The 27150-nt window shown below is 39.7% G+C and overlaps 1 protein-coding gene across 1 annotated transcript in view; it reads left to right on the forward strand.

The window, feature by feature from the left end:
• Ofcc1 (orofacial cleft 1 candidate 1) overlaps positions 1 to 27150 on the forward strand; it is a 342547-nt gene that overhangs the window by 209688 nt on the left and 105709 nt on the right. Inside the window, exon 15 of the mRNA XM_029562823.1 lies at positions 26138 to 26356. Coding sequence (XP_029418683.1) covers positions 26138 to 26356 — 219 coding nt within the window. The remainder of the gene's footprint in view (positions 1 to 26137; positions 26357 to 27150) is intronic.

Below are 27150 nucleotides of genomic sequence, written 5' to 3' on the forward strand. Positions count from 1 at the left end.
ATACAAAGATGATTAAGATCTTGTATATGAACTGATCATGGTGGTGTACGCCTATAATCCCAGCACTCAGGAGGCAGAATCAGGCGGATCTCTGTGAGTTCAAGGCCAGTCTGGTTTACATAGTGAGTTCCAGGACAGCTGGGGCTACAGGGACACCGTCTCAAAAAAAGACAAAAAAGGATGATGTGTATAAAATACACAAAAATTCAATAAAAATATGCAAAAACCAATTATGATTAAAAACAGTATATTTGATAAAGATCTATTATATGAAATGCACACAATATCATTAAAATATGCATTAAAACCAAAATAAAATAGCAAATTCAAATGGACCTCAGGCTTCTCCTTCCCACGGGAACAATGTTGCTTTGATAGTTATGCAATTCACATGACATTTAAGCCTTCAAGTAAACACTTAGACTTCTTTGAAGTTGTGAAATTTCTAGAAAAAGCAAACATTTAGTTTCTTGAAATGCTTAAACAGTCTCACTTTAAAAGCAATTCTTTAAAACATACTGGTTTTAAAAGTATGTGTCTATATATTTTTACTGATCACCTATTTATTGCCTGGGGTAGTGGGAATCAAATTTTTTTAAATCATATTTTTATTAGTTTTTTGAGAATTTCATACATGAGTACTGTATTTACATAATCCCCACCCCTACCCCTCCAATTCCTCTCTGAGCATCCCTATTCCTGCTCAATTCCTTGTCCTCTTCTTTGATTATTATTGTTACACACACATATATATACATTCACACATATATACGTATATATGAAAATGAAATTCCCTGAGTCCATTTGCAAGTGCTCCTGCATACATGCATTTGGGACTGACTGTGTTAGGATTAGATAACCTATCAGGGAGGTCGTCCCTGGAATAAATTCATCCTTTCTCCCTCACATCCCCTGATTCCCTGTAGTGTTTCATCTAGAGGTGAGACCCCCCCGCTGAGATTTCCCCCATTCACATTGGCATGCCAACTGGTATTGCCATTATGTAAGCCTTGTTTAGGTAGCCATGTTGTGGAGATTCATGGGTGATGGCTTCCCGATCGTGTTCATAAATAACTGTTTTTTAATATAGATTTTTAAATGCTGAGTATTGAACAGAATGGAAATACTGTACTGGGATACCCCAACTTCCCCAATAACTGTTTTACCTTTTTTGTTACCCAAAAGCATTTAAAAGGATTTGAAGCTTCAAGCCCAAATAAATGCATTAATAATTCTGTCTTCTAATACCAATATTCACAGCAGTTAGAAGAAAACAATCTTCGCTTGTACTAAGTTCTACCAGATTTCTATTCGCTAATTTAAAAATAGCATACTGACTTGTAGATGGTTCTGGAAAAGGAGTCTGAGGAATGTTTTAGGCCTCATCAGAGACCATTGTTTAACCAGCATTTGATGCAGTCCTTTCCTCATTTGTCGAGTATCTTATGAAGTTCTTTCTATATTAGAAATTAGTTGGGAGATTGTGTGAGGGGCCAGTGAACAGGCACATAACTGGAGCATCTGTTACCTTCCCATCTCCCCATGCAGCTAAACACACCTTTCCACTCTGTGTCGGTGAGCATGCCCATTTCCTTGTCAGCCTCACATGCTGTGGGCACCCAGTCGAGTTTTATGGCATGGTTAGGAGTGATTCCATTAATTTGCTTCTATGATGAAGTGTCTTTGAGTCAACCTAGCTCATTTTTCTCTCAGATTTTCCTTCTCAAGAAGCCCTACTGTGTGTATGTCCCTCCTGTTTTAGAAGTAGAAGAAGTTGCTGGCCAGACAAAGCAATGTGCTTCCCACCATGTGGCTGGTAGGTGGTAACCTGTGTTGAAATGCTATACTGACTAAAGCTAATCTCTACAAATTTTCCACAACACAGGCAGAAAAGTCGAAAATCCCTGGAAAAGGCAATCTGATTTATGGTTTCCATTTTCCTCCTATTCAGAAACGTAACACAAATAAGTTGTGGTCACACTGAATGACACCCACACAGCTGGTAGCACATTACATATTTACACTTTACCACAATGTGCAGATCATTATTTTAGGTTGGCCAAATGCTGTGAATGGTGGAGCCACATGGTACCATTCGTTCATTTGTGTGTGGCCTGAATTATGATTAAATGTACATAATGCTTTCTGGCTTCAGCATTTAGGGTGCCTGCTGGGATTTTTTGATTATTTGTTTTTTTTTTTTTTACTAAATCAGACTTTTCAAAAAATGTCTTAACTTAAAATGGAGATAGATTTCCCTTCACAACTTTATGTTTGGAAGCTCTTGACAGCTAGCTTCCTGGCTGTGTAAATTCTGAGAGAGAAGCACCATAACTTAACCCAATATAAAACCAATATAATATTCTTTTAGCTTTACAGAGAAGACTATTATAGAGTCACAGATGGGTGCTTAGGAGAGAGAAAGAGAGAACAGAACTCTCCTATAACAAGCGGGGTCCCAGAAAATAGTGTGCCCCCCAGTAAAATTTTGTTGTTGTTGCATTTTTAATTGAATGTTTACTATTTTCATACAATATAGTTTGATGGCATTTAGATCTGTACCTGTCTCCCCACCTCCTCCCCATTGCCTCCACTTAATTTGATCACCTCTTTTACATATACAACATGGATAGACATGGATTCATGTCCCTGAATGTCCTTCAGTGTGGATCAGTCCACTGGTCCCATCAAGAGTCCCAACCCTGTAAGACACAGTCATTCCCCCGCCCAGCAGCCAACAGTTGCCTAGAGTTCATAAGTTGGGTTGGGATTTATTACCCATTTCTGTGTCTATGCTGGGACTATGTCTGATTTGAGCTTGCATAGAACTTGTGCATGCCGTCATCATTGCTATGAGTTCATATGGGTAAATGACCATGGAGGGTCTAAATTAGTATTTTCCATTTCCTTTTCTTTTGAAGAAGTATACAATTTGATATATTAACAATAAAGTCCTGTCAGGTCTTTTGAAAATTTTACTTAATACTCAAAGCTTCTTTAGGGGAAAACCATGAAGAAAACAGAAGGCAGCTGGACATGTCTTGTCCCTTCACTTGGACTGGGCAACCTGTCAATGTTGGGAACCTGATATTGCCATCTGCAAACTTGATGGCCACATTTATAGCTATTCTGAGTTGTGCCTGCTGCATGTTAGACATCACTAAATGTCACTTTCCTCTAATTGGCTTCTTATCCTTTTATAAAAATCAAACTACTCCTTTCCAGCCAAATCCTACCATCAGGAATCTTTTGTTTCCAGAAGTCTGTCTAGGACCGCTGAAGATGACAGAATGCCTGTGTATCTAAGGCTCAAGCCCTTATATAAAGCAGCTTTTGTGTATTAGTTACTTTTCCGTGGTTGTGCTAAAACACCGTGCCCAAGGAACTTATAAAAGCAAGTTTATTTAGCTTATGGTTCCAAAGAGGCAAGAGGCCATCATGGTGGGGAGTCATGGAGGTAGAGGTGGCTGGAACAGAAAGAGGGGTGTTCACATCTTCAAGCAGGCACAGGAAGCAGAGAGCCACTGACATCCCAGAAAGGCCTGAGAACTCTCTAAGCCCGCCCTAAGTAACCTACTTGCTCTAGCATGGCCACACCTTCTAAGACCTCTCAAAACAGTGCCACCAACTGGGGACAAAAATGCCTGAATAGGAATGCTTGTAGCCTAAATGGGGCGTTCTCATTCAAACTACCATAATTTGTATGTGACTCGGGTACCTCTGCTTAGATGCTTTCCCACCTCACTAGGTAACCTATAGAACCTAATGCAATTTAAATGCAGTGGAAGCAGTTGGAATACTATACTTTTGGAGAATAATGACAGAAGAGTTTGCACATGCTTAATGTATGTACCGTGTTTGTGTCAGCATTTTCTGTCTGTGGTTGATTGAATCCATGGACATGTGGAGGACTGTTCACGTTTGGTTCATTGCTCTCCGTGCCGAAAACGGTATTGGTTGAAATACAGGTGATGTATAAAGATAATCCTGTACACCCAACTGAATTCTGACATGCAAAGGAGAGAACTGTCTTTTCCCATTTGGCGGTGAGGCATGGTGTCCTCCACTGGCATTCTAAAGTTCCAGACGACATGGCTCCTAGAATGGAAGAGCCACCCCAGCTGAGTCATGTGGGTTGAGGCTCCTGCTTAGGGACTTGGGAATTCTAAAGGAAACAAGAACCTACCTTAGAAACGAGAAGAGACAATACCAGCAGCGGCAGTTGTAAGCAAATGATACTTCTTGTTTGTTAATCCTGTACAATTAACACTGACGAGGAGGAAAATACAGTTTTCAGGACTCCAGTGTGATCATAACTCATCCCAGGAAATCGTGTCGGATTTAATAGCAGGTGTGAAATTAACCAATGCTATTTTCATAAATGCTATAATTAACCCAGATTTCCAGCAAGAGGTCTTTAAGGTGCTGGAGAATTCTCTGTAGTCATCGTTCCTTATGTATTTACTTCTGAAAGGGTGGGCATGCCTGTGAACAGATTTTTCTCTCTGAGATTTGACCTGTTCCTTGTTCTAAGCCAAGTGGCAAACGTGAGGCCATCCATGTTTGTGTATTCACAGCTTTTGTTACTGCGTTTCAAAAATGTTAGTTGCAGGTTTTGTTAACGTTTGATTTTGCTTCTAGGAAAGGCATTCTCTATATTTGGCTTTGTTGTATTTGCCACTTAAGAATGCAGAATTTATTATTATGCGCTTAAAGCAATCATTTAACACTGACATTTTAAGTATGACAATAATCCAAGTAATTGTCACCCATTCAGTTAACTGAAAACATCTTTACTTCCTGAGAGAAGTAATTATAATGCAGTGTTGCTGTCTTTTAATTGTAGACATGTTTGTTTTTGTGTTTATTTTGGTTTGAGCTGTCTTCAAGGGCATCCCTAGTCTCAAACTTGGCAATCGGCCCTTGTTCTCTGACGCCTTCTGAAAAATAAATGAAAACATCGTGGTAACAATTTTGAAAGAAAACAAGAGGAGTTGTATTTTTTACAGGCTTTGTTCATGACTAGAATAAGAATTGTTAGGATGTCAGATTATGAACCATTTATTTTATTTTATTTATTATTTTTATTTTACATGTATGATATATTGCCTGCATGTTATAAGTGCACTTGTGTCATGCAATGCCTTCAGAGGTCAGAAAAGAGAATCAAATCCTCTAAAAATGGAATTGTTTGTTAGCTACCATGTGGATGATGGGAATCCATCCCAGGTCCTCTGCAAAAGCAGTCAGTGCTCTTAACCACTGAGTCATATCTCCAGTCACAATTATGAACTAATTTTTTGCTAATTACTTATTTATTTCCTCTGTGTGTGTGTGTGTGTGTGTGTTTCATGTATACATGTAACCCAGACTCTTCTTGAACTTGCTATGTAGCTTGGAATGACCTTGAACTTCTGATCCTTCTGCCAGTGTTTTCAAGTCCTGGGATTAGAGGCATATCCACCGTACTCATCTTGATTATGAACTATATGTTATATTTTTATTGAAATTTTGTGCATTTCATATAATACATTTTAATCAAGTTTAACCCCCCACCCCTCCCTGCTCCCAATAGCCCCACCCACCAGATTTCAGGTATTCTGTCATAAATGCTAAGTCCTATCTAGTACAACATTTGTCCAGGTGTCCCTAAGTGCAAGTTCACTCACTGGAGTCAAGTAGCCTGTCTAGAGTCACTCCCTTAAAGATCTATAACAAATCTTCCTCATAACACAGAGTGCTGTGCACACGGAAGGCCACGACTGGCTAAGTTTGAAAGAATTAGAGACTGTAGAGTTCGTGTGTCCCTGGATAGGACTCCTATACTAAACCTCATCCACCCACATGGCTCAGGGACCATTGTGGAAGAGGGGTGGACAGATTATAAGAGCCAGGGTTGGTGCATGAGCATAAGGAAACAGAGGCTTTCAGGCCTCTGGGACCTTGCTCATGAACTTTCAACAAAGGTGAGTATGCCCAAGACCCAATTAGACAAAAACCCAACATATAACAGGGGAAATGGGTAGCAGGCCCCAACCCTAGTCAAGGAACTATTGGCAAATGGTTACTGTGGGGTGAGGGGGATTATGATCTCTTTTTAAGACAGCATGACCAGGGATTGGAGAGATAGCTCACCTGTTAAGAGCACATGCTGATTTGTTCATTTCCTAGTACCCACATCAGACAGCTCACAACTGCCTGTAGTTCCAGGTCCGGGGGATCCAACACTCTCTTCCGGCATCAATGGGTACCTGCACACAGACACACATATACATAATTAAAAATAAATCTTTTCAAATATGTGATTGATTACTGTATGAATAAGGTTTAAATAGGGATTGAGTTAAAATGTACCAAAAAATGCTCAAAGATGATTTTTAGATGTCTTAGGTAAAATTCTCCTGTGTGATTCTTCAATAATGATAAAAGGTGGTACAGCTCTTTTAGTTTTTCAAGACTTCAGTTCAAATGGCCAGGGTGAATTTTAACTCTAAGGCTATTTGCTTATGGTTTACTTTATAGCAAGATTATTGGACTGTCTCATCATTTTGAAAAACTCCTTGACTCGGGAATTTTCAATTTTCTAGTTTAGTAAAGATGTTTTCCTTCAGTGTTCATTTACTGATTACACTGTTTCATATAATCTTCTGTTCTTCTGTTTAATGCATTGTACTCCTAAATTACCTATTGAGGGTTTTCAGAGTGTTTTTTACTTTTGTATTGTTTTCAGCATGTTGAATTTGCTAATCAATGCCACAGGCTAGGGTAAAGAATGAAACATTTCACAAAACAACAGATATCCATCATGTTTTTAAATGTGTTTGTGTATGAACTCTCTGTGGCAGTTTTCAGGCACAATGGGTTTATGCTGTGACTTGTTCATGAACATGTATGCATATGCACACACACCTAGCTTTGTTGAGAAAGTGTTTTGCTGAGAAATCTCCCATCCACCTCTCTAAATGACACTTGCTACTCATGATGTGTCTACTGTGCACTAAATGATCATCTTATCACTACAAACCACACAGTACCAACTCCAACACTTAGCGATAACTCAACGATTCCTTCACCTCTGTTATTCAACTGAAGGACTGTGTTGAATATTTCAAACAAAGCTAGGAAAAAAATTAGTTCCTTTGGTTTCCTTGTTTTTAATGACTTGAGTGACATCCTCATAGCAAATGTGGTGATAGTCCTGTTCCACCTTCTAATGATGTTACCTCAAATTTGTTTACTCGGTACATTTCTTTTGAAGGTCAACTCTAAGTTTTGTTTGTTGTAGAAATTAAATGCATTGACATAATCAGGTCAATACATAATATTTTAAAATGGCAAATAATGGAAAAACCAACTACAAATGGCCCAGACAGCAAGAGTTCACTGTTACATGTTCTTAAGTATCATGGAGCAGTAACTAGAATTCTCTCCGCAGCTTAGCAGTGTCAGGACTCTGGCTCAGTCTTTGGTGATCAGCTGCTTTCAACCTCTCATGACTTCAGGTGCTTTAAGGGACAAGATCACATTTAAGAGCATGAAGAAAGGCCAGCGGGGAGTGAACTCTCGAGTTTTCCTCTTGTACTGAAGAGAAGGTTAGCTTTCTCAGAATCCATTCACTCTCTCCACTTGCTTTTCTTTGTCCAGAGTGTTGCCATATAGGCTGTTCCTGATACAGGAGGTTGAACTAAGGAACATAGCACAGCTAGCTTTTTCTTGCCTCTACAGTTAGAAGTTGGCAAGAGACTGTTGGACTGGAAAGTGTTTCTGAGCAGTCAAGTAACGGTTTGTGCAAATCGTGTTGATTCTTCATTCCAGTCCTCACCAAAACACAGCATATGTTAAACTTGTGTTAGGATGTATATTCAAGTTTGTCTTAATCAGGTTGACCTGCTAACAAAGATAAAACAGGCTAAGGAGCTGAAACAGCAAACATTTACTTTTCAGAGTTGTAGATATTGAGAAGTCTAAGGTCAGAGTGTTGGTAGATCAGTTTCCGGGAAGGACTGTATTCTGGATTCATTAAAAATCTTCTTCCTAAGCTGGGCATGGTGGCACACGGCTTTAATCCCAGCACTTGGGAGGCAGAGGCAGGCGGATCTCTGTGAGTCAAGGCCAGCCAGGACAGCTGGGGCTACAGGGAGACCTTGTCTCAAAGAGACCAAAAAAAACCTTCTTCCTGTTTCATCCTCACAATACTGAGAAAGCAAGCCCAGTCTTCCTTACTTATGAGGACACTAATCCCATCATTGGAACCCTACAGTCAGTACCTTCTCTAAACCTTCTTACCTTGCCCCTATCCCCTAATACCATCCCAGTGGGGACTGAGGAGTTCAACACAGGAATTTGAAGGGATACAACTATGTGATACTTAACAGGATTCTTTGTTCAAAAGGACAATTTTAAATTAAAACTGACTCAAATTAAGAACTTAAGGTTAAAGATGGCTAGTCAAAGATAAGGAGCAGAGGAGGAAGCTGGCTTCAGTTACCACCTGACCAAGACACTTATTTGATCTTTCTAGAATGTTCTATCTCTGTCTCTGTCTCTGTCTCTCTGTCTCTCTGTCTCTGTCTCTGTCTCTGTCTCTCTCTCTCTGGGTTGCTCTCTTTCTCTCTTATGCTTTTTAGTTTACAAATGAATATGTATATACATGCAAATCCATAGACATACACAGTGCATTTCAATTATGTCACTGTCATCTCTTGCTTCCCTTCCACCCCCTTACCCTTCTACAGTCTCTTTCCCACATTCATGTCTTTCTGTTTTGTTTTCCACATTCATGTCTTTTTGTTTTGTTTTGTGACCACTCAGTTTAGCCAGTGCTACCTGTGTGATCTTGAGTTTGCTGCTGTGGAGTGGGGCATGGCGTGGACATCAGTGAGGACACAGCTGAAGGCAGGGCTGTCTGATTCTCTGTTGTCAGAATCTGACACAGAGTTGGTTCCGTCTCCCTCAGATCTCATCAGATGTTGGCTTATTTAGCAGCCTTCAGTGCTCACCCAGCATCAATTTACACCTCATCATCATCTGATTAATATCTTATTTCTTTTGAGACAGAGTCTCCCTGTAGCCCCAGCTGACCTGGAACTCACCATGTAGATCAGGCTGGCCTCAATCTCACAGAGATCCATCCATCCCTACCTCTTGAGTATTGGGATTGAACGTGTGCATCCCTGCGTCAGGCTTAATATCTCATATATTTTCAAAGCACTTGGTTTCTGACATCATTTTATTTCATATAAAACTTTACAAAATGAGGGGCTGGAGAGGTGGCTCAACAGTTAAGAACACTGGTTGTTCTTGCAGAAGACCTGGTTTCGAATCCTAGCATCCACATGGCAGCTAATAACTGTCCATAACTCCAGTACTAGGGGATCCAACAGCCTCTTCTGACCTCCGTGGGAATTGCACAGCAGGGGTGCACTTACCTACATGCAGGCAATACATGCATACACATAAAATAAAAATAATAAATAAAATTTTTTAAAAAGCTTTACAAAATGAAACAAAAACGACATCCAAATCATCCATGTGTGTATAGTATATAACTTTATGTGTTGGCTACTTGCATACATGAATGATAAAATACCAGGGAACCATATCATTTTTTGGAGGTGACTTTCTTTTTTTTGGTCTTTTTGAGACAGGGTCTCCCTGTAGCCCCAGCTGTCCTAGAACTTGCTATGTAGACCAGGTTGGCCTTGAACTCACAGAGATGACTTCCATTTTTAAAGAAGATTGCATAAACAGGTAAATTAGAGGCCTGATGCTTGCCATGGGTGGCAGAGTCCCTCTCTGAACTTACACTTATGCCAGCATAGAACAAGAGGGAACTTCTGACCAGCGGAAGGGAGAGAGGAGAAGCACATACTATGTGTAGTAGTTGAGGTGCTGTGGAAATCAGGACATACTACACTAGAGGCAAATGGATGCTAGAAACCAGCTGGGAATTCTCTGGTGAGCAGCTCTTCCTTGGACTAGTCAATGCCTTTGAATTGAAAATAAAGGGACCAAGATAAACATCTATAATGGTCCACGATGGAGGCAAATGGCCTGGCTACTTGGATAGAGGTCTGGAAGGGAAAAGATATAAGGAATTTTGGAAAAGGACATTTAATATAAGTTTACCTTTGGGTAGATATGAAGTTTGAAGATCTTCGTAGAACATCTTTTTTCCATGGAAGAAACATTCCAAGACTCATAGTGGATCCTTTAAACCACAGAAATAATAATTAATAATAATAATAATATAGAAGAATAACAGCATGCTGCAATAAATTAGAAGCATTACCACTTTTGCACTTTGGGGCCATTGTTAAGTGAAATGGGTGACTTGAGCACCAGCACTATGGGAATGTTAGGATCTGGTAGCTGAGTGACTCCATGACTAAATGTCTAACAGGTGACTGGCATATACAGTGTGGACACATCAGAACAATTGATGATTTTGTGTTCCCTGTCTCCAGGAGCAGAGGCATGGAAGATTTCTTCACACTACTCACATTGGAAAACTATTTGACTCTTTTAAGTGGTCTAATTCTGGAATTTTCCACTTAATTTTTTTCCTATGGTAGACTTTGAATAAATGAAAAACCATGGATAAAAGGATGACAAAAAGAAGTGGCAAGAGGCATCACTCTGTCAGAGGTACTAAAAAAACAAGTTGACAAAATAATTATTGCACATTACCTGTTCTCTGTCATTAGTGCTGCCACAATGGATTCAAGAATCCATGGACAGAGATGAGGCTTTTACCCAGGCCTAATTCTATGGGCTGCTATTCACTATAATCTACATAAGCTACTGTTGCCCAATGTCCAGCCCATTGTTTTGCAACAGATGGAGACTATTATAGAGTTTTACAACTGGTCACACACAGAGAATAATTATCTGAGAGATGCCCAGCACTAAGTGACACATCTACAATGCAATCTCTCCACTTAAGGTTCATGGAACATAGTTGAACAGTATGTAGAGAGAATATTGATGCATGCCTCAACTCTCACCAGTGAAGCTTCCTCAGGCAATAGAATACTATGCACACAGAAAGCCACAACTGGCCAAAGTGTAGAGAATGAGAGACTGCAGAGTGCGTGTCTCTGGTTAAGACTCCTATATTAAACCTCATCCACTTACGCAGGGACCATTATGGAAGAAGGGGTGGAAAGATTGTAAGAACCAGGGTTGGCACATGAACATAAGGAAACAGCATCTTCCAGGCCTCTGGGAACTTGCTCATATGATTTTATAGCAACAGCGTCAGCTTGCACAAGATCCGCACAATCTCAATTTGACAAATCTCAGCATAAAACTGGGAAAATGGCCAGCAGGTCCCAACCTTAGTTAAGGAACTATTGGCAGTTGATTACTTCTGGGTGAGTGAAAGTTGATAGTCTTTAAGAGAGAGGCTCTAGATAGGCTAACTAGACTCCAGTAGATGAACTTGCACCAAGGGACATCTGGGGACACAAACTCAGCTCAATAGGTATGATGGCCAATCCTGGGTGTCAACTTGACTGGATCTGGGATTAACTGAAATGGGAGAGATATTCTTAATTGGAGCATCTGAAGCTGGAAGACTCACCTTAAATGTGGGTGATGGCAGCCTTTTAAAAAATGCCATGGCAGAGGAGAACGATTTTTGCTTTTTGCTGCTTGCCTTCTCTCTTGCTGGTGAGTTCGTCTTGCTGCTGTAGACTGAAGACTAGCCAATCTTTTGGAATTCGCCAGACCTTCAGTGCTAGATTGGGACTACTGAGACTTCCAGCCTTGTGGACTGAGCAACTACGGATTCTCAGCCTCTCCAGTGTGGTGCAGCCATTGTTGGACTACTCAGATTCTATCTTGTGAGCTAAGCTGATAAATCCCTAATACATATATATTCATTCCACTGGCTCTGTTTCTTTGGAGAACCCTAACTACTACAGTAGGCCTTAAGATATATGACATAATACAGGAAATCTGGTATGTGTTGAGGGGATGAGGGGGTTGTAGATGGAGGAGGGTATATAAAGATGATGAAGATGCTTTGTATGAGACACACCGAATTTCAACAAAATTATACAAAAAATGTCCAACCGACCGACCCCCAACTGAAAGAACTACTAAACCTGATGAAGCATCACACCTCACGGAGGCCAATCAGGGAAGGCTTTGGAACCCTCCCCACCTTGGAAGAAGCAGCAATTCAGCTTGAACAGGATCCACAGATATTTCAGACACAGCTTTGCATATAGTGTCAACTCGGCCGTGGTCAGGATCCTTAACTGAAAAGTGACAAGAGTGCTTGACCGTGAACTCAAGCTATGCTCGTGTCTTTGGAACAGTATAAAGGGCTCCTTGAATCATGAAGAGGACAGAGCCTTGGATGTGCAATTGATCTGCTAGTCTTCACACAGTTCCCACATCCAGATGCTTCTAGCCCAAGACAATGATGAAACAGCCACTTACTTAGCTGAGGGCCTGGCTTGAACACATGATCCTGGAAAGATGTGGAGCCATGCTCTAAGGCAGCTGGGCAGACAATGAGCAACCATCAGAAGACAGGGGAGTGCGTCCTCAGCACACAGGAAGAATACAGCTGGGGTTTCCTCACAATTTCTCCTAGTGACCCACTCAAGGAATTTGTGTTTCTTGACTCAACAACTAATATTGTAATTATACAATCCCAAACCTTTCCAATTCTAGAGGCTTTTGTTTCAAGAAGGGAAACCATTTCCCTCTCAGATCCCCAGACCCTGAGACACAGAAACTTAATCCACAGCCACCATCAGGTCATGTCAGGTTTCTTGGCCAACACTTAGGGAACTCTTGTAATATATTCAGTAATGTTTTGAAAACTTTGGTTTTGCAATGCTGGGTATTGGTATTGAACCTGGAGCCTAGTATATATAAGGAAAGGGCCCTACCACTGAGCTACATCCTCAGTTCTGAACATGTTTAGAAAAATCTGCAGAAAAGTCACCTGTAAAATATAATTTAAATATAGCTTTGAAGATGTCAAATTGCTTGTGCTTGAATGCTTTACAGGGGACTTATTCTTTTGACTGATAGAAGTAAAACCTTCCTAAAATCGTCCTGGAAAAGACACTCACAAGCTTCTCATCAACTCTCCTTACTGTCTGTATAACGTCTGACATTTCTATCTCAGGTCTAGCAGGTGCATGATCTGTGATTCTTCTGGAATCATGGCTTAAAGGATAGTTCTGTTGGCCTGGGGCAAAGGGTTAGTCTAAGTGTACCTCATGCTAAGTCAATGGCCTGAAATGTCGTGCAGAATCTGGCTGTTTGAATGTGTGTTTCTGTATGTATTGATACAGAGACTCAAAAATTACTCAGAATGAATTTAATTAGCTCTTTAATTTCTAGATTTCCTAGGAGCCATCAACACAAATTACTTTTTATAATAGGTGACTAAATAAAACAACTCAGGATTAAATTGGAAAGAAAAAGAATTAATATTTTATATTATGTGTTTTGTTGCACTAAACTATGAGAATATAGTTCCTCCAGATTAGGTATTTATATGGAATTTTTTAAAGGTAAAGATTAATAATTGTTCAAAATTCTCTTGACCTAATTGGAAGGAGTATATATATATATATATAAAGGACACTTCTCTATAAGCTGAATAAGAATGAAATTCAGGCCATTTGCATATTATTTGATCAGAAATTGCTACTGTTATTCGCAAAATGGTGATTCCCTTGGACCTCTACACTTAAGGCTCATGGAAAATAGCTGAGCAGGGGATAGAGAGAAAACGAATGCATTTCTCAACTCTCATCAGCAAAGCTTCCTTGTGCAATGGAGTATCATGCACACAGAAGGTCACCACTGGCCAAAGTGCAGAGAGTAAGAGACTGCAGAGAGTTTCTGTCCCTGGACAGGACTCCTAGATTAAACCTCACCCACTCGGGCTCAGGGACCACTGTGAAAGAGAGGACAGAAAGATTGTAAGAGCCAGAGGTGGTATATGACCATAATGAAAGATAGTCTTATAGGCTCCTAAGAACTTGCTCATATGAACTTACAGCAAATGTGACAGTATGCACAAGACCCATTCAAACTCCATCAGACAAAACCCAGCATAGAACTGGGGAAATGGGCAGGAGGCCCCAACCTTAGCTGAGGAACTATTGGCAGCTGATACTGCTGGGTGAGGGAGAGTTGATCTTCTTTGAGGGAGTGACTCTAGATAGGCAGAACAGACTTCAGTGGATTCATTCTCACCAAGGTACACAAACTTGACTCAATAGGCCTTAACATATATGACAGAATGCATGAAATCCTGTGGGGAGCTTATGGGGGGAGTTCAGATAGCGGATGGTGTCTAAATATGATTAATAAGATTTATTGTGTAAAATACACAAAGTTCAATAAAAATATGCATTGAAAAGAAAAAAAGAAAAGAAAAATGATTTACAAATACTGAGTGGATATCTTATAATCTAAAATTCTATTCTCCTGTAGAAAGTTGAGTGACATAAAACTTAAAAAAAATATATGAGCACGTAAAACCAAATGGCCCTGACTTCAGATTCCAAATATAAATCTACTTATTCTCCATAGCACACTGAAGTAAAGTTTTATGAAGCTTCTTAAGAAAATATACAAAATAAAGTCTTATCTTAAAAAATATGATTCTATTGGCCAATATTAGTTGAGCACTTACTATGAAATAATCAGTATTTTAATAGCATTCCATGTATTCTGATATTTAATTTTTACATTAACCATTGACATACATACTATCTTACAGGTATTTTACAGTGGTTAAGCATGTTGTCCAGGTATATGGAAGTACTTTGTGATAGAGTTGAAGCTCAGGACAATTCCATCTAGTTTTAAAATCCAAACTTTAAAAAGTATGTCACATTATTTTCTCTTGGTACTATGTTTAGACAGGAACAATATCTGAATGTGTCATTTCTGTGCTGTTAAGTCCACTCCTGATGCATTTTGAAACTCACATTAGGTGAGTTCATCATGTTGAGCTCAGCCTTCCTGGGCAGCTCTCTGGGTTACCCCTTCTTATGACATGGACATAATGAAGAGGTGACACCCCATACTTCTCAATATTTAGTTATGATTTGTTCCTTACTGATCTTCTATTTCACCTTAACTTGAGGTGTATCTGTATTAGATCACTACACTGATATGGGGGGGGTGGGTATGAGATCCAATGCATTAGACTTGTGTCTACATTTTGCTGAGCTGTGAAAATTAAACTTGACCCCTGAATGTTACAGTATACTCTATGCATAATAATCAGCAAGATGGTTCAGTAGGTAAAAACTAAGCCTGAGGACTCGAGTTTGATCCCCAGAACCCACATGATGAAAAAGAAATATGGGCTCATACAGGTTGTCTTCCAACTGTCACACGCACACATACACACATACACACACGCACACACACACGCACCCGTGCACAAGGTAAAGTTTGCAAATCTTTGTTTAAAGTCACATCACACTGTAGGTGTGTTTTGTCCTCTCTCCTGTTTCCACTCTGAGGTTTTCAATAATTTGGACATTTACATTTCCTTAACAGCACGACAGCTGTTTATCTAGTATGCATAACCCTAACTTTAGTTCCAGGAAAAATGCAAAAGAAAAGCATACGAAATTTTATTGTTTCCTTTTCAGTGTAAATATCTGAGTTACTAACAGACGTCATTAACAGAAACAGTGCAGTATCTTCCATTGACAGGCCTTTCCATCACTTTTGAGGTGATCAAAGATTTAAAATTGGGAGCTGGGTCTGGGGCCTGCAATTAGAGTCTTCATCTAGTTAGTGTTCTCCCAGGTTTATGTCAGAAATTATCCTTCTTTCCAAATGGCATATCCCTTCCTGAGACCCACTTATTCTCCCCTTTGGTACTCATAACTTCAAGAGATCTGCAGTATCATTGTGTGTTTGAGGAAGTAACTGGCAGCCAGGGACTAGATAACTTACAAAGTATTTCAAAACTTGTCATGAGGCGAGCCAAGGCTCAAACTGGGCCCTCAGCTGTCAGCTGAATGGGACTACCTTTCCCCACCCTTCAGTTTAGGCTTGGTGCCTGTCCTGATATGCTCTGTGGCTAAGCTACAGAGCTTTGCTTTGTTTTTCTTATGCTACTCTGCTAATGTGTCATCACACAGCTCATCAATGTAATTGTTTTCAAAGCTAACTGCTTTTATAGTCTTTCTAAAATTATTGCTAAAACTTTTATTGTGCATAAAATATTTAGCCAGTTTTACTTCTGAAGTGCTTTGCAAACACTGACTAATTAGGCCAGGAGAAGGCCACAGAGGTAAGTGGAATACTACCAGATATCAGCTAGCTAAGTGACTTCCTAGGGCCAGAGGTAAATCGTAATAGTAACTGCAGAAAATCACACATTCCTGCTTCCAGCTCTGGGGTCACTGTTCAGTCAGGAATAATCACTGTCTTTAGGCCTCATGCATTTCATTATCATGAAACACTGCACCCAACACTCATCTATCTCTGGGCAGATTCATCTTGGAGAAATAGGTAAACGTTAATATTACACACAGTATTTGTTATATTATCATGGAGCATTAAAGAAACTGTTACTTGGAATGACAACATCAGTGTCCTAAAACGAAATAATACATTGTATTGAGCAAAAGGTGCATTATGATGAGCAGATTTTTGTCACCTTTGCTTAAGTGGTGACTTTGTTTGGAGTTTGATTTTAGTTTTCTTTTCTTACATCTGTCCCCATGTCTCTTCAAAGCCTCCTACTCCCGTTCAAAGACTGTCATTGGAAATAACAGCCTAAAGAGTTTGGAAGTCTCTTTGGACTCCTTCAATAGACTTCAATTCCTGTTTTCTCATTAGAACATTCACACTTTTGTGCCTCGGTGGGAAAGATCAATTATTTCAAAGTCAGTAGTGGTAATATTACCCATAAGATTTAGCAATTTTCAAAGATCTTTTAACTTAATTAGAAGCATTTGTTGTAAATTGAATTAAACCTGCTAGAAGTGCAATGTGTTATATTAAATGTATAATATCAAAATTGGCCAAGGACATACAATTTGAAGGGAAGCAGACCAGTTTAGAAATGTAACGCTGTAACAAACTGGGTAAGTGTTGCTTTCTATCTGTTTTCTGAAAGTTGGAAAAATAGATAAGAATTTTATCCAGGAAATTTTGGTAAATGGATGTGTACAAACACCGATGTATAAAACAGACATTTCCCACAAATACCTGAAACACAAAAGATAAAGCAGAAGTAGATATGAACATTTTAATAACGTAAAAATAAAGTTGAAACCATATGTAATTAATGTATTAACATTAACACAACAATCTGTACTTAATTATAATTTTATAGTAATTAAATTTTGATTAATACTGCCTCTTTCAAAGAAGTACCTTCTAATCCCCACATATTTTCCCAATTTCTCATAAATCTATGAACTTCCCAAAGTGTCCTAACAAATCAAAATGTTTAATGAGACACTACTGGGGGTGCACTATGCTTTCCTTAGCTGACATTTAGAAATTCTGATGGTAGTTTGCAAATTTCTTGGGCACTAAGCAAAGAAGATGGGCCAGGTTGCCTGAATATTGAAAAGAGTATGTTAAAGGACAGGCTGGGGTACTGAAGCAGATTAGGGTGGACTGAAACTACTTGGAAAACCATTTTATCTAAAAAATATTCTCAGGGGTCCACGGGAGTGAACTAGGGGCTTCAGAGGGTGCCTGGCCCTGGTATCCCTTTCATTTCAGACTTCCAAACTCTAGAGCAGTAAGAGGGTGATGTTGCTCTTAGACTTCCATGGCGGATTGGTTCTAAACCTCCTGCGGAAACTAAAACCCTAGTCCCTTATATAAAATGTCCTGCTGGTTTCATAGAACCTCTTCATATCCTTGCATTCACTTGCATACTTTACTTCATCTCTAGATTGCTCGGGATACCCGATACAACACACAGCAATAAAGCCTACAGTGGTCATTACAGAGTATTGGTGAGAGAGCAATGACAAGGCAAAAACTGGGGGTAGGGTAATGGAGAGAGATCGGTGTGCTGAGTGTTTGCTATGCAGGCATCAAGATCTGAGTTTAGATCACAAGCACCCATGTAAAAGCTCAACATGGCAGAGGATTGCTGTAGCCCTAGCTGTGAGGAAGGCAGTTAGATCCAGAATCTCGCTGACCACCCAGCCTGGTCAAAGGGATGAACTCCAGGTTCAGTGAGAGACCCTGTCTCAGAAATTAAGATAATGGGCCAGTGAGATGGCTTAGTGGGTAAAGGTGCTTGTCACGTAAACCTGGCCACCTGAGTTCCATCTCCAGAATACAAATGAAAGTGGGAAATGGGGAGAGAATCAACTTCACAACGTTGTGCTATGGTTTTCCCATATGCGCTGTGGCATGCACATACCTACACAATAATAAATAAATAAATAAATAAATAAATAAATAAATATAAATATAAAAAGTAAGGGACTGGAGGGATGCCTCAGTGGTTAAGAACACTTACAGGTCTTGCAGAAGACCCAGGTTCAGTTCTCAGCACCCACATGGCAACTCACCACAACCCGTTATAACACCACCTACAGGAGATCTGATGCCTTCTGCCTTCCAAGGACACCAGTCATATGCAGTACACAGACATACATGTAGGTAAAACACTCACTCACACAAAATAAATATAAATCTTAGCATAAAATGAGGTGTAGAGCAATGGAGGAAGGTCCAAGGTTAACGTCTTGTCTCCACATGTGCACACACAGATGCATACACTGAACATACACATGTACTCGAAGATCTATACACCACAAACACTCATATACACATACACCACACACACACAAAAACACATATGCACACATACTTTCTTTTTCTCTTTGTAAAAGCTAGAATTTAATATGTACATTGTGAGATTTGGCATTCAAAGCCACAGCTTTCCTTGTGACATTCTGATGCATACTTATTATGTTTTCTTGTTATTTTCTGCTTCCCCTGACTCTCTGTTTCCCTTCCTTTCTCTTCCTGCTGGTCCCTGTCTTTTTCACGGTTGGCTGAATGTGATGGAAAGCCCAGGGATACTGAGTACCTACTGTCAATTTCTTGTTTTGACCCACTCAGGGCATGGTGGCACACGTCTTTAATCCCAGCACTTGGGAGGCAGAGGCAGGCAGATCTCTGTGAGTTCAAGGCCAACCTGGTCTATATAGTGAGTTCCAGGACAGCTGGGGCTACAGGGAGACCTTGTCTCAAAAAGACCAAACAAAACAAAACAACTCTAAGAAACGTCTATGAGAGTTCTTACTTGTCTGGGCATCTAATGCACCTATCAGGACCCTTACTGCCTTTGCCACCCTCCATGTTGTTGGACAACACACCCTTTCTGTATTTCTGTAAGTGCCAGAGTTCTGCACTGGGAAGCCTACCTAGACCAGCATCCTCACTTCACTTATGTCCGAGTCATCCAAACTTTCCTTTGCCTACAGCCAGTACAATGTCTTCAAAAAAATGAACCTGGTATCCTTTCCTGCCTCCAAAGCCCCAAATACTTCAGAGCTGTTGATATGTCTAAATGCCTTAATGAAGTACATGCTGGGCCAAGCCCCCATCCCTTTTCTAGCTCTCTATACATTCTGTGACTAACAACCCCTATTTGGACATTCTCCACCCAATTGAATGTATTTTCAGTTTGAGAAATGAGACTCCACTCTTTAGGAACTGCTGATATGATGGGCTGGGCTGGGCTGCCTCTTCCTGCTCACCTCTTCCCTTCCATAATTTCCCTTCACCACAGTGACCTCAGGAAAGAAATCCTCTCTGGCCCGGTTTGACTTAGTAATCTGCCTTGTTTCCTTAGAGAATTTTACACATTGTCAAAGAATTTTTTCACTTTGGGTCTTAACCTTGTGCTTTAGTTCTTTGTTTTTGTCTGTCTCTTCCAATAGGCCAAAAATTCTGTGGGTGAGGCCACCAGTCCCTGTGCATCTAGAAAGTACATATCCTAGTGTTCCATTGCTGCTGTGACTAATTAGGCACAATTATGACTCAAGGCAACAAAGAAGTCTGACTTTGAAATTCTCTGGGTAAGAGGTTTGCAGTGTGTCTCTGGTAGAAACCAATATGTGAATAGAGCTGAGTTCTGCAACTGGTTCCAGAAAGAACTCCTGCTCTATATTTAGTCCTTACCCCTTGGTTATCTACAGCTTCATAGACTGAACTCCGGCCAAGTCTTCAAATACTGCCTTCTTCCTAGATGTCCCTCTGGGTTAAGGGACATCTAAGGGACATCTAAGGTTAAGGGATGTTCCAGGGGTTAAGGAAGGTGATACTGAAACCATCATAGGGTACGCATGTCATTTACATGCAAAAATGATCTAGGAGTAAGTGAATATATCCAATTCAACCAGTATTCTGCAAAGGAAGCAATATTCCTTTCAGGATACAGATAAAAGTGCCGACAGGCTCCGAGTCTCCTGTTTGGGGATTTTCATGATGAAGTGATTCGGTAGGAAGAAGAGCCCTAGTGGAAAGGCAGGAGAGTGTAGGCCCAACAGTCTTTGTTACCACTTGTGTTACCTTGAGCACATCGCTGAACTGACTTGGGCTTTAGTTCTGCTTCTGTGATCACTGGGGAGACTAGGGTGAAGTCTACGCCATGACATGATCTCTGCTTATTTCTTTGATATTTTCATTTTATTTACAAATTTTTAAACCTTTTATATTGTTTCAAACGCTTCCTGAAATTGTGCAAAATAATCTCAGAAAACCTCAGATTCATTGAGTACATCTGTGCTGAAAAAGCTACTAGTGGGCCTAGGGACATTATTCGATGGGTAAAGAATTTGCCTGGTAAGTATGCGCACCCATGTTTGGATTCCCAAAATTGTAAAGCCAGATGCTGTCACATGCATCTGTAATCTCAGCATGTCTGTGGTCAGATAGGCGACAGGACAGGGCAATGCATGGAAGCTCTTGGGCCAGCTAGCCTGGTATACACAGTGGTAAACAACAAGAGACTCCATATCACACAAGGTAGAATGTGAGGACTAATGCCTAAGGTTGTCTTGAATCCTCCACACCCCCACACCCTCACCCACTTGCACAAATACACACATCTCATACACACATCATATATATATATACATATATATGTATATATTACTGTATATATATATAAAGCAATCTACTAATAAACAGAATATGATAAAAATAAAAAACCTACATGAAATATCGCTATCATTATTATTTCTAAGAAGCTTAACGTAAGAAATGTTACACATGGATTATAATTTGGTTATGCCAGAAGGGACTATGGAAATTTTAGTGTCATCTATTGGTACTTACTTTTAAATAGGGTTATCATGTCCTGCTGATGAGTAGCAAGACTTCCTTAGGATTCAAGTTCACTACAGTAAAGAGTTTTAAGAATGCATCCCACACTGTTCTTCAAAGTAATTTTGGTCTTTTTATGTTATTATGATTACACTGATGAATCATAGAAATCTTGTTTGATTTCAAGTCTCTGGAAAAAACTGAGCATGCAAGGGGGGATGTGGCTGAAGCTCAGAGAAATTGGTTTCATTTAACAGCTGAAGACTGGACGGCCTCCCATTCCCGTCTCCCTCTGGTGGCTTACCCCTGAGCGATAGAAGCACCTTGTATGTGAACTGAGAAGGAACTACTGGCCTCTATGTGATTTTCCAGTGATCTGTGTGCTCTATAGCTTCCTTCATAACCAACAAATCAATTCCCACTCTATGTATTACATACCCCAGTGGCAGATGTCATTTATTACCCTTTTGATGGTCAGACTTTTTGTACGTAATCAAGAGAGATGACAGAGGAAGGGAAGGATGTTTAAAATGTGAATGAGGCTATTCTACAAGGACACTGCATTTTATAATGCATCTTGCATGTTTACAAGGATAGAAAAGAAGGTCTTGCAAGGCAATTTTGAAACATGGAAGCAGAAATCTTTTGAATGAAATGCATTTTGAAAATGATCTACGGAGAGACAGCTGTGGATGTTATTCCATGCAATCCTGCATTGAGATTTCAGGTGTAAACCTAAATGATGGAAAGACAGAAATGCCTTATTTTGTGGGGATCTGGGTATGTTTTAAGACTACAGCTGACTAGTTTTTCTTAGTAATAAAATCTAATTCCTTATTTTATTTGACATTGTCTAGCACTACTGGTTCTTTTGCTAATATATAATTTCACAGTATATGAAATTTTAAGCAGCTAATGACTAAGTTTTCCTAATTCATTTTTTTTGACATAGTCTTAAGTATGTAGCCTGGCTGACCTGTAACTTGCTATGTGGACCAGGCTGGCCTTGAACTCACAGAGATCCAACTGCCTCTGCCTCCTCACTGTGTGCCACCATGTCTGGTAATTTTTTCCTAATTTTTTGAATTTACATCCTATGATCAAAATTGTTAAACAACTAAAGACAAATAGTAAATTGGATTAATGAGAAACAAGATGATTGAACATTTTGAACAGTGTGTGAATGATACTTCTGTAACTTGAGTGTTATTATTTTACTAAATCAAATGTCTGACAAACAAATAATGTTTTTGAGTGTGGGTGGGAGACATTTTATTCTTGTGACTAATGGCAAAAGTGTGACTTTAATTTCTGTGCATATAAATTTGAACCACTTAGTCATTTATATTAGTGAATATGAAGAACAGCAGAAATAGCCACAGGTCAAAGGAGCTGCAGTCCTTTCCATCTTTGAGATCTTCCAGTTTTCTGAAAATCTGCATCGGTTTCCCCTTTCCCTCTGAGGAGGTGAAACAGCGACAGAGTAATTAACTAAGGTGGAGATCAAGCCCAGGATATTTTGTTCTAGCAGTGTTGAAAGTTCTGGGTTTCATTTCACAGGACAATGATGCAGTAAGGCATTCTGGGAGTCTTCCATAAGACACTCCATCCCAACATTAACTCTACAACCAAGGCCCCTTGGCCAAGTTCTCTGCCCATCATTTGAAAGCATGCTCAGTAGAAAGACTGGATTTGGGCAGGTGGTGGTCCACATCTTTGAGGCGCGGTGCTCTGAAGGCAGGTATACGGATGCATGCTCAGTGCCTCGTTAGTCTGCAGACCTACGGCCCTCGTCTCTACTTGTTGTTGCTCTTTATCAGACTTGCAGGACATGCTTGTCATTATCTTTGGTATTCTTCAGAGTGTGATAAGCTTAAGCAAATTTTTAAAAATATGTCCATGGATTCCATTTCTTTCCCAGCACTGCTCCGACTTGCTGTGGTTAGCGATTAAGTCACTCCTGTATTATGTTGTCATCAGGCCTATTTTTGGTTGGAGAAATTACTGAATCATCCTAGAAAATATTTGTTACATTACATAGAATTAGGCAAACTAACCCAGAAATGTGGAGCCTAGTGTTCATGAAAATCAACTCCTAGTTTAATAAAATGTGACGTGTTAATGATTTTTGCTGCCTTAATTAAATAACTTTTCACATATTTATATTTATATTTCTTTAAGAAATAAAGGTGCTTACATCATCATTGTGGCAAGTTTCATACTTTTCTTGGGTTTGGTGGAAGCTCTATTTCAAAATAGCAGCGGAAAAGTAAAGGGGGGAACACGCAGGGGGCACGGAGGAGACTGAGTGTTGACTGTCTGTGGTCATACCACAGCAACCTCTCTGTTCAGTATTTTCCATCTGCCTGTCTCATTATCAGATTGATTCCAGGATGCGAGAACTGCTTCTATCTTATTTACCCACAAGAGGAAACTAAGGCTGAGGGCAGTTATACCAGGTAGTCGGGTTCTGGAATTCTTAGTCCCTATTGCTGTGATGATTCTAGTCTTTATAACCTCTTCAAGTTCTTGGGGGAGACAGTTTCTAACTGAGCTACTGTTTTCACATGTTATTTTCATGTTGCATCTCACAAGACTAGAGTTTCAAAATTTTTAAAATTTATTTTAATTTTATGTGTATGAGTGTACTGCCTCACAGTTCGAAAGTGCACCCATGTTGTGCAATGCCAGAGGAAGACAGAAGGTGTCCTCCCCTAGAACTGGAGTTCCGGGACAGCTGTTAGCCATCATGCGGCTGCTGGGATTTGAACCCCAGTCTTCTGCAAGAGCAGCCAGAGCTTTTAATCGCTGATCTATCCTCCCAGCCCCAAGATTAGAGTCTTTAAAACTTGGACAATTTCTCTGCTCTTAATGCTAAATATAGAGGAGAAACCATAGCCAAAGTCGAATAATGAAAATCTCTAAATTACCTTAAGGAATAAAATTAACCCTTCAACTTTGAATTCTTATTCATATAAGTTTAGTGTTATATGAGGAATTCTCTTCAAACAAGAAATTACATTCAGATGAGCCTACTTTTATTATATTTTTAATTATTTATTTGCATGTATATGTGATGTTTACAGGATAACTTTAAAAATATTTTATTGAATTTCTGTGGATTTTGACAATGTAATTTGATGGTATTCAGATCTACTGCCCTAACCACACATACCCTTACTGCCCCCCCAATTTAAAATACTGTCTTATATATGTAATAAAGCCTATAGGGTCTAATTTGTGTCCCTAAATGTCCTTCAGTGTGGGTCCATCCACTGGAGCCTGTTTAACCTACTAAGAGTCCCATCCTCAAAAGAGACAGTCTCTTTCCAGGTTCCTCCCAGCAGCCACAGGTTGCCAAAATTTCCTTAGGCTGGGTTGGGGTTTCTTACCCACTTCCCCATGTCTGAGATTTTGTCTGTTTTGAGCTTGCGTGGGACTTGTGCACGCTGTCACCATTGCTGTGAGTCCGTAGGGGTAACTGACCAGCTGTCTAGAAAACTCTTTGTGATTATCTACCACCTCTGGCTCTTACAATCTTTCCTCCCCTTTTCTGCAATGATCTGTGAGCCTTGGGAGGGAGAAGTTTGATATAAGCGTCATACTCATGGATCCCCAATCTGTAGCCTCTTGTTCTCTGTACATTGGTCAGTTGTGGGCTCTGTGTTAATCACCATCTGCTGCACAAGGAAGTTTCTCTAGTAAGAGTTAAGAGATGCATTAATCTATGGGTACAATAAGCCATTCGGAATCAGTTTAATATAATAACTATTTAGTAGAAAACCAGTGTTAGGCTCTCCCCTCTGACAGGACAACCTTTGAAAGTTGTTTCTATTTTATCATGTGGGTCCTGGGAATCAAACTCAGGTTGTCAGTCTTGGCATCTTGTGCCTTTACCCACTAAACTTTTTCACCAATCCTAACAAAGAAACCAAATCTTAACAAAAGGTGATATTCATTTCTGTGTTTCATGACCTAAAGCATAGCATCTTCATTGTTTCACATGTGCAGCACAGTGGTATGTGTGTTTATATTGCTGGGTGTCCGATATCTGGAGTGTTTGACCTTGCAAAGCCTGTACTCTGTTCATAGAGCCACAAAGGATTGTCTTTCTTCTCAGGACCAGGTGGACACCATTCAGTGTTTGGTTCCTATTGTTTCGACTCTAGAGATGGGTCATGTAGCAGAATCCTGCTGTATTTGCCTCTTTGTTACCACATAATTTCACTTCACTGTCCTTAAGGTTCATTCACATTGCAGCATGCCAGACTTTCCTTCTTTATTTCAAGCAGAATGACAGGCAGTTCCATGAATATCACACCCAGTTTCTTCATTTATTCACCAACGGGCATTTGTGATCCTTCCACGTCTTGGATGCTGAAAATGATGCTGCTGTGAGAGGGGAGGACAGATAGCACTTTAGCCCCCTGCTCTCAGTTCCTTTGGATGTTCAAACTGGAATAGGAGGATCCTGTGGTAATTACATTTTTAACTTTACAGTTGCACACCATATTGTTTTCCATGGTGATTTTACTTTTTTCAAACCCCAGTTTGTAGGGCCCAAAGGTTCCAAATTTTCCACATCCATTCCACTGCTTGTAATCTTTTCTTTTTTATGTACTCCGCTTAACAAGTATAGGTTGATACCTCTTGATTTGAATTTGCACTTTTCTAATTAATATTTCTTTATGTTCTTTTGTCATCCATTCCAAGGAAAAGAAACATCAATGCTTTCAGTTCCAAGGGTTTAGAAGTAGTTTCGTTCAGGCTGGGGTGTAGCGTAGGGCCAGAACTTGACCTGTCATTTCTTTGCTTACAGCCGCTCTTCAGTTGCAGACAGCTGTGGATCTGGAGAACTCACCAAGCATCTTCACTTTGCATTGGCGGCTTTGTATTCAGAGCTCGAATTAGCTCAGTGGCAAAGCCAGGGCTTTTGGTACATCATTCTGCTGATGGCTTCTCTCTGGTTCCCGAGGCTCTACCTGCATTACCTGGGCCAGTGGCTTTTCCTCCAGGCCGTTTCAACTCCAGTTACAAAGTGAGTGCTTTCCCCTGAAAGTCAAAGGCATGTATTCTCATCTTGATAGAACAAAGGAAAGTACAAAACAACTTACCCGTCCATTTACTGGAAGACCTAAAATGCAGGTCTGATTTGAAGGGACAAAAATGTCTTTATCTGAGAGCAAGAACTTTTATTACAGTTACAGTCTCATCTTGGTGTTTGTTCTGTATATACAAATACATAACTGGTACATCAATATTTATTTAAATTTTAGCAGATTCAAATACATCCTAATATCTTAACAGGATCCAAACAGGAATTTAGCAATGATGTTTTTATTCTATTTTGATTTTATCGGAGTGACTTAGGCTGCGGGTATTTCAGAAGTAATATGAATCTGATCTATTATCATACTCAGAAAAGCAAAGATCGCTGCTTCTACAAAATGATTGAATTCAAAAAATTACCAAACTCAGGCCGAGACAGCTTTCTGGGCCATTATCTGAAAGAAACAGTGATACTTTAAAGGTTATCGCTCCATAAACATGATTCCCTGGACACTATAGATAGACAGATAGATAGCCATACAAGTAAAATTCATTTTCTCAAATGTAGATGATAGATAAAAATATAGATGTGTGTGCATTTTCCATTAAGGGGATTATGAAAAATTTAAAGACTTAATGAAAAGGGATACATGTATTATGTATGCACACAGTTATTGATACTCATAAAATTAAATAACTAAGATTTGGATGTGCTGTAGATATGTAGCTTTATGTATACCAAATAACCACATTTTCAAGAGAGTATTTTTAACATGAATATTT

This window comes from Nannospalax galili, unplaced genomic scaffold (assembly GCF_000622305.1).
Source record: "Nannospalax galili isolate Female #2095 unplaced genomic scaffold, S.galili_v1.0 scaffold72, whole genome shotgun sequence".
Classification (NCBI taxonomy): Eukaryota; Metazoa; Chordata; class Mammalia; order Rodentia; family Spalacidae; genus Nannospalax; species Nannospalax galili.